Raw genomic sequence first — 14673 nt, forward strand, 5'->3', positions numbered from 1 at the left:
AAATAATTAAAAAATAAAGGTAATCAACTGATTTAAAGACAATTTAATTTCTAAGTACATAAATAAAATATGAAAAACCTATTTCTAATCTTAGGACAATGTCATGTTAACTACAAGAGTTTCTTTTAAACTGTTTAAACACGAAGATAACCACAATGCTTTAAAATATTCACTTGTTGTTGAATACAGGTACTTTAAGATATTTCTTCTCTAGAAATGCAAATCTATGGCCCAAAGAAGAAAGGTTTGCCATTTTAAACAAGTATCATACCTAGGATAACAGGAAATTAGAAACTTAACTTTCCTATCTATGTTTCTCTGTGGTGCTCTAAGGGCACTCATTGGAGACTGCTGATAGTTGCTGAATCTGGGATCCTGCCAGACAACTTCCTTTAAAATTCTCCAAACTACTGCCTACTATTTTTATTCAGTTAGAATCCAAACAGAACGTTTTGCTTTTACCAGGTCTCAACTTCTTTATTAAAACAAACAAAACCTCTCCTCCCTTGAATATTCATTCTATATATTATTTTCATCCAGGTGGGATAAAAAGAAATTTGGCACGTTTTAAAGTTTATTAAACTTTAAACAACAGAAATAAGAAACTATTTCCTTGAGACTATAATTAGGCAATAAATCTGGGAGAAATAAAAAAAAAGAAAACCAAAAAAACCCCCCACGTTCTTTAGGAGAGTAATAAAATCCATTTTTTAAAAGGAAAGCTTCTAAGAAGTATACTTTTCTTTTTCACTTCTTATCTGAGACCTATCAAAAAGAGTTTAGGGCTTCCCTGGTGGCGCAGTGGTTGAGAGTCCGCCTGCCGATGCAGGGGACACGGGTTCGTGCCCCGGTCCGGGAGGATCCCACGTGCCGCGGAGCGGTTGGGCCCGTGAGCCATGGCCGCTGAGCCTGCACGTCCGGAGCCTGTGCTCCGCAATGGGAGAAGCCACAACAGTGAGAGGCCCACATACCGCAAAAAAAAAAAAAAAAAAAAAAAAGAGTTTAGTGGAGTCATTTAAAAACATGCTTAATTTAAATCCTTTGCCCACAAGGCTACCCCTGTTTCATCTACTGTAGTTACTGCTATATTAATCCAAATTAATTATTTTAAACTAACTGTATGCACTAGATAACAGTACAGTTACAGACTAGTACAAATCTCATCCTCTCCATCAATTCTTCTTTGAAAATTCCAGTCCACTGTGATTCTCCTCTCATCTTTTAGTGCTATAGCATTCATTTATAATTTAGTCATGTATTGTCTTAAAATACAACCAAAACTTTATAGTTACAGTATACACAGTGAACTATAGACTACAAATTTCAAATCTTTTGAAATTAATCTCAAAATATACATGTAACATATAATACTAAGTAAATACTACCATTTTAAATAAAGACATGAAGCTATTAAAAATCAACATAAATGTTATTCATTTTTCTATCCACTGAAAGTAAACTATTTTTTAGAAATAGTTTCAGAAATGTGTTGCTGACAAGACTCAAATATTTTTTGTGAGTCTTCATCAAAGAGACCAAGGTAAATTCCTTACCTAATTGGTATTCTCTGGAAGACAACAGATAAAATGATATAAAAGCTATGATCTAGTCAAATGCGTGTTGCTTGTCTAGCATGAAAGAGACAGAGAATGAATGGGAATGAATGAGGATAGTTAATAATTTACAAACTCTTAACCAGCACAGCCCATGGGAGAGATTCACTTCCCACATGGTGTCTCACACAGAAATTTCCTGGATACTAGCTATCAGAAGTGTTTTTTGATCCCCAAGAAAGTTATTATCCTGTTATTAAGAAACTCATTCTCAATGAGAAATCATTAGAAGCCTTTTTTAAAAATTTTATTTATTTTTGGCTGTGTTGGGTCTTTGTTGCTGCACGCGGGCTTTCTCTAGTTGTGGCGAGTAGGGGCTACTCTTCATTGCGCTGAGTGGCCTTCTCATTGCGGTGGCTTCTCTGGCTGCAGAGCATGGGCTCTCAGTGTGCAGGCTTCAGTAGTTGCAGCACGCAGGCTCAGTAGTTGTGGTGCACGGGCTTAGTTGCTCCGTGGCATGTGGGATCTTCCCAGACCAGGGATTGAACCCGTGTCCCCTGCATTGGCAGGCGGATTCTTAACCACTGAGCCACCAGGGAAGTCCCAGAAGCCTTTGATTTTTAAAAACCAAAGTTCATTCTGAGTGAAGTGAATCCACCAAATTGAAGACTAATCTGTTTTAATCTAATTTTTGAAATCTACTAAAATGAAGACTAATCCCTGAATCTGTGATGGCTTGATAAAGCCTCCAAGGTAAGAAAGCCTATGAGACCTTGTGTAAGCAGAAAACCAGTGTTTTACTTTGTAACAATAGCTCATAAATCACTGTTCTTGTGTCACTGAGTTTTTCATTTGTATTTTCAGCTAGATGAGAAGCTAATGTGGGAAAAGCATTGCATCCACAATAGTGCCTAGCAGTTTTCAGTTTAATCTCATCATTGACTTAATTACTTCTTATTAAATATTAGCCAGGTGAATGAACAAGAGCCTTTAATCTTACCTTCACCTGTCATCTATAAGAAATCTCTGGTATTAATGAGAACTTCTACAACAGCATTCTTACCCACCGGTTCTCTATTATGCATTCATTGAACCAATTACCAATCCTGAAATGTTATTTCAGGATAAGTGAACTACTGAAGATGGTTTACCTTTGAGCTTCTCCCACATGAGCACATACAACTCCAAAGAGCTTGACTGCAGAGCTAATAACTGATAGTGTTGGAGGTAAGGGCTTAGGCACCGAATCTCCCTCTACATCTTTCTTGTAAACAGAATAAGGGTCATACTCGAGACTTCCACAAGCAATACCGTTACCAAGCAGGAGCTAAAAGAAAAAAAAATTACATATAAGGTTTTAAAACCACTGTTCAGGACTTTCCTGGAGGTCCAGTGGTTGGGACTCTATACTCCCACTGCAGGGGGCACGGGTTTGATCCCTGGTCGGGGAACTAGGATCCCACATGCCCACAAGGCGTGCCCAAAAATAAAAATAAAACCACTGTTTACAGATTGAATCAACCCAGAGTTATTGAAAAATGACCATACCTGTTCTTCAATAAATCTATGGTCAGTATCTTGTAGCAAAGGACTTAATATTAGAAGATCATCCTGATGACAGAGGCGTGGAAGTAAAAATGCGGATGCTGCCACCTGTATATCAGGGGCAGTCAAGTCAGCAGCCAGCTCTCTGAGGACAGCACAAAGGTATCCTGTCGAATCAGAGAAAAAGGGCAATTAGCAATTTAGTAATAGCAGTTAACTGGTCCAAGAATGGGGTTAAAAAAGCCCAGGCTGAACTTTAATCTATCACAGCCAAAGCTAATATATCTCCTCCTTGAGGATGTCCTACCGATGAATGGCTCAACTATGTGTTGCTGGTCACAAGGATAAGAACAGACATCTCAAAGTATGTGTGTATGTATACTTTGTGATACTGAATAAATACTACACCCATTTTATTTAAATGACATAAAGCATAAAAACAGAGTGAAAAAAGAGGAATAGATACAAAGGCAGAAAAAGAAGGCATAATAGTATGACACCCTAACACCCCACCACCCCAGCATATGACTGTCACTCATCCTAATCAGCTGGATTAACCTCCCAATCTACTATCTCACCATTCCCCATATTATTTTGAAGCAATTCCTGGAAAGCATATTGTTTCATCTATAAATATTTCATCGTGTATCACTAGAGTTAAGGACATTTTAAACAATCTCATTATCACAATTTCGTGTTTTAAAAATCACTGGGCTTCCCTGGTGGCGCAGTGGTTGAGAGTCCGCCTGCCAATGCAGGGGACACGGGTTCGTGCCCCAGTCCGGGAAGATCCCACATGCCGCGGAGTGGCTGGGCCCGTGAGCCATGGCCACTGAGCCTGCGCGTCCGGAGCACAGGCTCCGCAACGGGAGAGGCCACAACAGTGAGAGGCCCGTGTACCGCAAAAAAAAAAAAAGAAAAAAAAATCACTAAACAGGGACTTCCTTAGGGGTCCAGTGCTTAAGTCTCCTCACTCCCAACGCAGGGGGCCTGGGTTTGATCCCTGGTCAGGAAACTAGATCCCATATCCCACAACTAAGAGCCCACACGCTGCGACGAAGATCCCACATGCCGCAATGAAGACCCGGTGCAGCCAAATAAATACAATGAATTAAATAAATAAATAAATAAAAAATCACTAAACATCAAATACACATTCAGTGCTCAAATTGTCAATTGCTTCATTAATGCCTGTTTTTGTTTGCTTTTTATGTTTGAATCCAGACCTAAGTGAAGTCTACATGTTGTAGCTACCTATCTTGTCTCTTTCAATCTAAAGTTCTTCCCTCTACTTTTATTCCCCATAATTTATTTGAAGAAATAAGATTATTTGTTCTATAGGAGTTTTTATGGATTATAGCCCCCCCGGTAATTCAATTTGTTCCTTTAATGTCTGCATTTTTTTGTAAATTGGAACCTGGATCTAGGGAGGATTCATCTTTTTTTTGGTTTGTTTGTATTCTGGGTGCCAACCTAGTTCATAGGCAGCACTGAGATTTTCCTTGAGACATGAGACAACGTATGGCTGTCTCTTTTATATATATGGTTGGAAAAACTGGTCCATTTATCACACTGACCTAAGTTACCATTTCAAAGATATTTATCCTACTTTCTGATGGATTTGCAATAGAAAATTTTATCCACCTAGACCATAAATGACTTTTGCTAGCTTGTAACTTAAGTACTTTAGGAAAGAGTAAAAATCATCTTGGAGAAACATTCATTTTTGGTTTTAAGCAACACCATCAGAACGAAATGAAGACTTGACTGAGTCTACTTATTAGAAGTGACATGATGAGTTAGGAAGGGCTCACCTCCCATTATTTTCTGTATTATTAGTAGTGGTAAGAGTAGTAACAACAAATATTTATTGAGGATGTAATATGTGTCAGTAAATGTCCCAAAAGCTTTAGATATAGTTTTCATAACCACCTCAGGAGGTCCATTTAGTACTGTTATTTTATTAGGTAAGGAAACAGGAACAGAGAGTTTGTTAATTGCCCAAGGTCACACAACAGTTACATGGCAGAGTTTGACTGAAACACAGGCAGTCCAGGCTTCAGAACTTGAGCTTTTAACTATCATGCTCATTCATTCATTCAAACTGTGTTTAAGATGCTGTGTTTAATATAATATACAAAGATGTTATTATATATAATCCTCCCTTCAGGAAGATAGAAGGGTTTCCCTGGTGGCGCAGTGGTTAAGAATCCACCTGCCAATGCAGGGGACATGGGTTCGATCCCTGGCCCGGGAAGATCCCACATGCCACGGAGCAACTAAGCCCGTGCGCCACAACTACTGAGCCTGCACTCTAGAGCCCACGTGCCACAACTACTGAAGCCTGTGCTTAGTAGTTCAGGCCTAGAGCCTGTGCGCTGCAACAAGAGAAGCCACCAAAATGAGAAGCCTGCACACCGCAACAAAGAGTAGCCCCGGCTCGCCACAACTAGAGAAAGCCCGTGCACAGCAACGAAGACCCAACGCAACCAAAAAAAAAAAAAACCAAATAAATAAATTCATATATATAAAAAAAGAAGATATAAGATACTGGACACACACATGTTAACTATAAAATGAAGGTAGGAATTACTAAGTTTCATGGAGGATGAAAAGAGAACTGCTGAGGTTAGAGAAAGGAGGGGTTACACAGGAATTGGGGACAGCAGACAGGGATAATAAAAACTTAATGAAGCAGACGAGAGTTGCTTAAAGGAATGTCTGTTAGTTTAATTACCAGTATACGATACTCAGAAAAATAATTTTGTTGGTAGTACAATACGCAAGGTATGTTTGGTACTACAGCTAAACGTGACAACAGTGGTAAATCTCCATTTCTCATTTAAAGTGACTGCTGGCCTAACTGTCCCTGAACAAAGTACTCAAAGATGATTCAATTTTAAAATGCAAATATGCCTTGTTGTAGAAATACATCACTTTCTGATGCTAATGAGGAGCCATTTTCAGTGTAGAGAAAATTAAAATACTTGAAAGGAGATCCATAACAAAACTAAGATAGGAAATAAAAATTAAGAACCCAATTTTTACTCCATAAGCTTCAGAAAATTAAGCAACTCTTATGACAAAAGTCTGCTTTTGTTGGACACCCATGATGAAAAGTTATATAAATTCTTTTTTTTTTTTTCTGGCTGTGCCAGGTGGCTGGCAGGATCTCAGTTCCCTGAGCAGAAATCAAACCTGAGCCACTGCAGTGAAAGCCCAGAATCCTAACCACCAAGCCACCAGGGTACTCCCCAAAAGTTGTTACGGTGAGCGGGGGCTACTCTTCATGGCGGTGTGTGGGCTTCTCATTGCTATGGCTTCTCTTGTTGCGGAGCATGGGCTCTAGGCATGCAGTCTCCAGCAGCTGTGGCACACAGGCTCAGTAGCTGCAACGCATAGGCTTAGTTGCTCTGAGGCATGTGGGATCTTCTCGGACCAGGGCTCGAACCCATGTCCCCTGCATTGGCAGGCCGACTCTTAACTGCTGCGCCACCAGGGAAGTCCCGAGCTAAGTTATTTAAAATATCAGTGGATATTTTAAAGTTCTGATTGTTATGTACCCATACCCATTATATGACTCTATTAAATAGAATATCATTAAAAAAAAAATCAGAAGTCCTTAATTCTATTTCCAGAGTTGTACATATGGAAAAAAGAGAGACATAAAATGGCAAATTATTATTTTTGGCTGAAGGATAAAAATATTAATATATCCATATTTTCATTTTTCTATAAACTAGTTTCTTCTTTAATTCATGTTAGAAAAATAGATACACTTGAAAAAGACAAAGAGGGTAAATGTAGATTTTCTTTTTTTTTGCTTTTTTTTTTTTTTTGCTTTTGTGGCACATGGGCCTCTCACTGTTGTGGCCTCTACCGTTGTGGAGCACAGGCTCCGGACACACAGGCTCAGCGGCCATGGCTCATGGGCCTAGCCGCTCCGCGGCATGTGGGATCTTCCCGGACCGGGGCACGAACCCATGTCCCCTGCATCGGCAGGCAGACTCTCAACCACTGTGCCACCAGGGAAGCCCTAGATTTTCTTTTTTCAACAAGTTAGTTCATAGTAATTCCTGACTTCATCTCCCAGTGAACACTCTGGAACTGATTTAAAATCTATACACTAGTATATTCATTATTCCTTTAAGACTTCTGATTGCATTCCCAAACTCCAATTCTGAGAAAATAGTACAAGACTTTGTTTTTCTCTTTAAGTCCTTCAAGGGCAGACTTATATTATCATTTATCAGAAGACACACTGTGGATTTTAAGTTGATATCCTAATATTCCTATATGTTTAATGAAGACTTCAAAAAATCAATTTTTTCATCTGTAGTTTGAGACAGACCTATCACTAAGCTTTGTCTATTTATTAAGTCTCTACTAGGTTACTTATAAACGGATTGGCAGCACAGCATGAAACAGATCTATTTTATCTTGATTCTACTATTTATTGGATACATAAACTTGAGTTGGTTTTTGTAAACTCTGTGCCATTATCTGTCAAATAAGGAAAATGCAACTAGCTCACTGTATTATCCTAAGATAAATGGGGTAATATATACAATTTCTAGTACAGCACCTGGCATACAGAAATGACTCTTGATACAGTTTCTGAGAAAGGGCAATGTATCCACTATTTTTCCAGAGAAGTAAATACAAAATTCTTATTTTATATCAAACATTTTGCTAGGTACATTTGTGAACCAGGAAGAGAGGTGGTAGGAACCATATCACTCACATAATGATAAAGGCCAAGACAGAAGTTACAAGTTAGTATCAATATTTTGAACTACTGTGGTATATATTATATTGCATTTATTTGCAGAATGAAGATATAAAACAATAAAAGCAGTATTTTTACAAGAAATAGATTTGAAGAAACAATCGACTTAATATGGTTGGTTGAAAATTAAAAAAAAAATAGATGCTCCCATTAGAGACAACTTTAAGCTTTCACCTCTTAAAACAAGCATCTTAAGTTATTCAGTAGTAGCAGCAATGTATTTTCTTAAAACTGTATTTTAAATTTACAGGAAAAGTTTTAGAACTAATTGTAAGATGGGGGCAAGTTTATTTTATCAAATGCAGTATTCTAGTATTCCAAAGCCATCCTGGGCCTAATAAAAGCAAAACCTACATTATAAACTTAATAAAATCAATTATACCTTGGTATACTGTTCAAAATTAAACTTCTCTCTGGGCAGAGTTAAGAATTGAATAGTGGAAGGAAATGTATACAATAGATAACCACTCTAGAAGGAAACTAGGAGTGGCCAAATTTCTAATAGATTTGCATTATATATTCTGCAGAAAACCCTGGAGTAGAATCAAGACCAATCTTTGTGACTCATTCTCTCCCATACAGTGAAACTAGGGACTTTTTCTCAGAAGAGAGAACACAGCAAGAAATGAAGAAGTAGTTTTTTTTTTAAATGTATCTTATTTACTATAAAATCGTGAACACATGGGTTAAGACTGAACTCCCTAAACCTCCTAGAAACAAAGCACTAAATAACTGCCATATAATTCATTTGTTCAGGTATTACTTTCCAGGCACTGTGTTAGCCACAAACAGTAAAACATTTTGGTGTAAGGCACATACCTTCATAGGTTTCAGGAGGTAATAAAATCAACAATTCATAAAGCCTCTGTCTATAAACTACTGATGATGTTTTCAAAGGACTTCCGTATGTTTTTAGTATTGAAGAAAGCCTTAAAGTAAAAGAAAAAACACATCTTAAGTGTGTAAGTTATACAACAACGTATAAATATTCAACATGTTGACATATAAAGTAGCTATATAGAATTAGTGAACATTAGCGCTGCTTTTATTATTTTTTATTATGTGTGACTTTAAGTTAAAAGAGGAGTTATAAGCGTCACACATGAAAACTATTTTGCTTTTCTACACACTTCATAAAACTATATATTCAGCTAAGATTTCTAAGGCTGTATCTTATCTAGAAGCTGCAACTCTTACTAAACTCCAAAATTTACAACATTGCATTTGTGAAAAATAAAGTCTATTACATAGAAAAGGAACAGGCCAAAGAAACAAACAAATTGAAGACACAAATACCTAGAGAAAAATTCAAGTGTCTGTCAGAAACTTGATCTGGAATGTGATCACCAAATAAAAATGAATCATCAAAATACACAAAATCATAAAACAAATTCTCTTTTAATAAAGCACAAGCTAAGCCAATGTTTCCCTAAAAGTTCCAGTCATAAAATCTCTTAACACTTCCCGTCTCCACTCTCTTCTTTCACGTTCATGTACTTTTTAAAAATCTTCTATTCATTCTCACTATTGGTATTAAGACATCATTTTACTGATATTCATTCAACTAACAAATATTTATTAAAAGATTACTACTCTTTGCCAAGGTACCATGTTATCAACTGGTGTACAGTTTTCATCTCCTATAGCAATACAGAAATTGAATGGAATTACTTTTGTTGTGCCACTGGAATAAATCCTCTATGCTGTCATGGAATGAGGTTTCCAGGTACTCTAAGAAACTCTGGCAATGTTTATTCATTTGTATTTTCTAGAAAAATACCGCTTGCTTTTACTCGTTTCTAGATGAAAAGAGAGTTATCTTTAACTTGTCATTTTACTAAAGAAAAAGTTGGTTCCATTTTTTATCTTTCAGGTTAGTAAACAACATTTATAAAACCTGGGTAGAAGTTTTTTAGTTATGAAAGTTAAGAATAAATCCACTGTAATTTTGTATTTCTCTAAAACAAGACTGGAAGAATTACAGCTGACATATGAAAACTATTTAAATCATATTGACAAGACATTAAGAAATTACAAATTATATTCTTAAAAATCCTGCAACATTCATTTAGTTTAAATACAACAGAATTTAGTCTAGAGGGTTGTTTGCATGTGTGTGTTTAAAGAAAGTAAGATGTATACAACAAAATAAGAATTTAGGAAAGCATTCCTAGGGGTTTCTGCTTCTATAAGTAGGGCAGATTAGAGTCTCTGAAGGGCCTTCCTCTATAAATACACTTAAATCCTGGATAAAAGATAATTAGCATTGCTAGACTTGAAGAAAGAGACTTTTCCAAGGCTTAACTCCCACCCCACCAAACAAACAAACATAAAATGCATGAAACAAAACATGAGCTAAAATCAGAGTGGGAACACCAATACCAATACCAACAAAAGAACTTCAATTGAGCTTGTGCCCCTGGCAAGGTAGTGCTGATAAATGCGATCTCCTAAAGGTAGTTTAAATGGTCCCAGGTCCTGGCAGAGGCAAAGGCCTATTGAATTAAACCCAGCTAAAGAGAAAATTAGTGAACTGGAAGAGACAGCAGAATAAATCACCCAGAAAACAGCAGAAAGAAAAGGAAAAAAAAATATTAGAAAAAGATTAAGAGACATGGAAGACAATACAAAAAGACTGAAAATTTGTTTAATCACAGCTCCAGAAGGAAAGTTTAACAAGAACAGAAAACAGGCAATATTTGAAGAGATAACAGCCACTTTTCCAGAACTCCTGAAAGACATGAATCCAACAAAATATACAGCAAATCAGATAAAGAAATTCACAAACTTCCAGTTTAAAGCAGAAATTGTGAGATTCAATTTTTTTTTTTTTTTTTTGCGACACGCGGGCTTCTCACTGTTGTGACCTCTCCCACTGCAGAGCACAGGCTCCGGGCGCACAGGCTCAGTGGCCATGGCTCACGGGCCCAGCCGCTCCGCGGCATGTGGGACCCTCCCGGACTGGGGCACGAACCCGTGTCCCCTGCATCGGCAGACAGACTCTCAACCACTGCGCCACCAGGGAAGCCCGAGATTCAATTTTTAAGAACTCCAATTATATGCAGTTTATGATACACCTAAAAACACAGTGACATGGAAAAAGACATACCACACATATAATACTGTAAACATTAGACTTTAATCAAAAAGTATTACTAAGGATGAAGAGAGTTATTGTATAATAATAAAAGATTCAACTCATCGGGAAGATATAACTACTTTCTCAAAATATGAAAAAAGAAACATAAAACTTTGGAGAAAAACTGATAAACCCAATATCACAGTGGAGGAGTTTAACACATCACTCTCAATTATTGATAGGTTAAACAGAGAAAAGGTTAATGAAAATAGATGGAACAATGTGACTAAAAGAACAACATTTGCATAGAGCAAGTCTCAACAAATTTAAAAGGACACGTAACATACAGATCATATTCACTAAGTACAATGCAATTACGTTCACAATCAGTAACAAAACTGCAAGCTAAAAACTGTTGCATACATTCAGAAACTTAAAAACATACTTTTGAACAACTTCAAAGAAATTATAATGAAATTTTAAAACACATAAAATGGAAAAAATAGAAATAATACATTTCAATACTTGTAGAATTCAGCAACTGGACCCTTACAGGGAAAATTATGGCCTTAGCTTATATTAAAAGAATTAAAAGAAATTCAGTGAGCTAAGCATTCAAATTAAGCTGTCAGAAGAAGAACAAGAATTTAAGAAAATGGGAATAATAACAAGCAATAATTAATGAAATAGAAAACAAGTTCAAGTTTCGTTCACAATGGCGGAGTAGAAGGACGTGTGCTCACTCCCTCTTGTGAGAGCACCGGAATCACAACTAACTGCTGAACAGTCATCGACAGGAAGACACTGGAACTCACCAAAAAAAGATATCCCACATCCAAAGGCAAAGGAGAAGCCGCATGAGATGGTAGGAGGGCACACTCACAATAAAATCAAATCCCATAACCGCTGGGTGGATGACTCACAAACTGGAGAACAATTATACCACAGAAGTCCACCCATGGGAGTGAAGGTTCTGAGCCCCACACCAGGCTTCCCAACCTGGGATCTGGCAACGGGAGGAGGAATTCCCAGAGAATCAGACTTTGAAGGCTAGCGGGATTTGACTGCAGAACTTCGACAGGACCGGAGGAAACAGAGACTCCACTCTTGGAGGGCACACACAAAGTGGAGTGCACATCAGGACTCAGGGGGAAGGAGCAGTGACCCCACAGGAGACTGAACCAGACCTACCTGCTAGTGTTGGAGGGTCTTCTGCAGAGGCAGGGGGTGGCTGTGGCTCACTGAGGGAACAAGGACACTGGCAGCAGAAGTTCTGGGAAGTACTCCCTGGCATGAAGCCTCCCAGAGTCCGCCATTAGCCCTAGCAAAGAGCATGTAGCCTCCAGTGCCGGGTCACCCAACAGGGAGGGAACGCAGTCCCACCCATCAGCAGACAAGCCGATTAAAGTTTTGCTGAGCTCTACCCACCACCAGTTCCTCCCCCATCAGGAAGCTTGCACAAGTCTCTTAGATAGTCTCATCCACCAGAGGGCAGAAAGCAGAAGGAAGAACTACAATCCTGCTGCCTGTGGGACCAAAACCACATTCACAGAAAGACAGAGAAAATGAAAAGGCAGAGGACTATGCACCAGATGAAGGAACAAGATAAAACCCCAGAAAAACAAATGATGTGGAGATAGGCAACCTTCCAGAAAAAAAATTCAGAATAATGATAGTGAAGATGATCCAGGACCTCGGAAAAAGAATGGAGGCAAATATCGAGAAGATGCAAGAAATGTTTAACAAAGACCTAGAAGAATTAAAGAACAAACACCTAGAGGAATTAAAGAACAAACAAACAGAGATAAACAATACAATAAATGAAATGAAAAATACACGAGAAGAAATCAATAGCAGAATAACTGAGGCAGAAGAAAGGATAAGTGACTGGAAGACAGAATGGTGGAATTCACTGCCATGGAACAGAATAAAGAAACAAGAATGACAAGAAATGAAGACAGGCTAAGAGACCTCTGGGACAACATTAAACACAACAACATTCACATTATAGGGGTCCCAGAAGAAGAAGACAGAGAGAAAGGACCCGAGAAAATATTTGAAGAGATTAAACTTCCCCAACATGGGAAAGGAAATAGCCACCCAAGGCCAGGAAGCACAGAGAGTCCCATACAGGATAAACCCAAGGAGAAACATGCTGAAACACACAGTAATCAAATTGACAAAAATTAAAGACAAAGAAAAATTACTGAAAGCAACAAGGGAAAAATGACAAATAACATACAAGGGAACTCCCATAAGGTTAACAGCCGATTTCTCAGCAGAAACTCTACAAGCCAGAGGGAGTGGCATGGTATATTAAAAGTGATGAAAGGGAAGAACCTACAACCAAGATAACTCTACCCGGCAGGGATCTCATTCAGATTAAACGGAGAAATCAAAAGGTTTACAGAAAAGCAAAAGCTAAGAGAATTCAGCACCACCAACCCAGCTCTACAACAAATGCTAAAGGAACTTCTCTAAGTGGGAAACACAAGAGAAGAAAAGGACCTACAAAAACAAACCCAAAACAATTAAGAAAATGGTAATAAGAACATACATATCAATAATTACCTTAAATATGAATGGATTAAATGCCCCAACCAAAAGACATAGGTTTGCTGAATGGATACAAAAACAAGAGCCATATATATGCTGTATACAAGAGACCCACTTCAGACCTAGGGACACATACAGACTGAAAGTGAGGGGATGGAAAAAGATATTCCATGCAAATGGAAATCAAATGAAAGCTGGAGTAGCAATATTCATATCAGATAAGGTAGACTTTAAAATAATGTTACAAGAGACAAGGAAGGACACTACATAATGATCAAGTGATCAATTTAAGAAGAAGACATAACAATTATAAATATATATGCACCCAGGGGCTTCCCTGGTGGTGCAGTGGTTAAGAATCTTCCTGCCAATGCAGGGGACATGGGTTTGAGCCCTGGTCTGGGAAAATCGCACATACCACGGAGCAACTAAGCCAGTGTGCCACAACTACTGAGCCTGCGCCCTAGAGCCCGTGAGCCACAACTACTGAAGCCCACATGCTCAGAGCCCATGCTCTGCAACAAGAGAAGCCACTGTAATGAGAAGTCCACACACTACAATGAAGAGTAGCCCCTGCTCGCCGCAACTAAAGCCTGCGCACAGCTATGAAGACCCAATGCAGCCAAAAAATAAAATAAATTAATTAAAAATAAGTAAATAAATAAATAAATATGCACCCAACACAGGAGCACATCACTACATAAGGCAAATGATAACAGCTATAAAACAGGAAATCAACAGCAACACAATAATAGTGGGGGATGTTAACACCTCACTTAAACCAATAGAAAGATTATCCAAACATAAAATTAATAAGAAACACAACCTTTAAATGACACAACAGACCAGACAGATTTAACTAACATTTGTAGGACATTCCATCTGAAAATAGCAGATTACACTTTCTTCTCAAGTGCACATGGAACATTCTTCAGGACAGATCACATGCTGGGTCACAAATCAAGCCTCAGTAAATTTAAGAAAATTGAAATCATATCAAGTATCCTTTCCAAACACAACGCTATGAGATTAGAAATAAATTACAGGGAAAAAAACATAAAAAACAAACACATGAAGGCTAAACAATATGTTACTAAATAACCAAGACATCACTGAAGAAATCAAAGAGGAAATTTAAAAATACCTAGAGA

The 14673-nt window shown here is 37.9% G+C and overlaps 1 protein-coding gene across 5 annotated transcripts in view; it reads right to left on the reverse strand.

Moving 5' to 3' along the window:
• HEATR5A (HEAT repeat containing 5A) overlaps positions 1-14673 on the reverse strand; it is a 110643-nt gene that overhangs the window by 46721 nt on the left and 49249 nt on the right. For all 5 annotated transcript variants that reach the window (XM_081229684.1, XM_081229682.1, XM_081229683.1 and 2 more), the window contains 3 exons: positions 8707-8816; positions 3102-3265; positions 2705-2880 (listed from right to left, as the gene is read on the reverse strand). In XM_081229684.1, coding sequence (XP_081085810.1) covers positions 2705-2880; positions 3102-3265; positions 8707-8816 — 450 coding nt within the window. The remainder of the gene's footprint in view (positions 1-2704; positions 2881-3101; positions 3266-8706; positions 8817-14673) is intronic.

Source organism: Mesoplodon bidens (assembly GCF_964165515.1).
Source record: "Mesoplodon bidens genome assembly, chromosome: 3".
In the NCBI taxonomy this organism is placed as follows: domain Eukaryota; kingdom Metazoa; phylum Chordata; class Mammalia; order Artiodactyla; family Ziphiidae; genus Mesoplodon; species Mesoplodon bidens.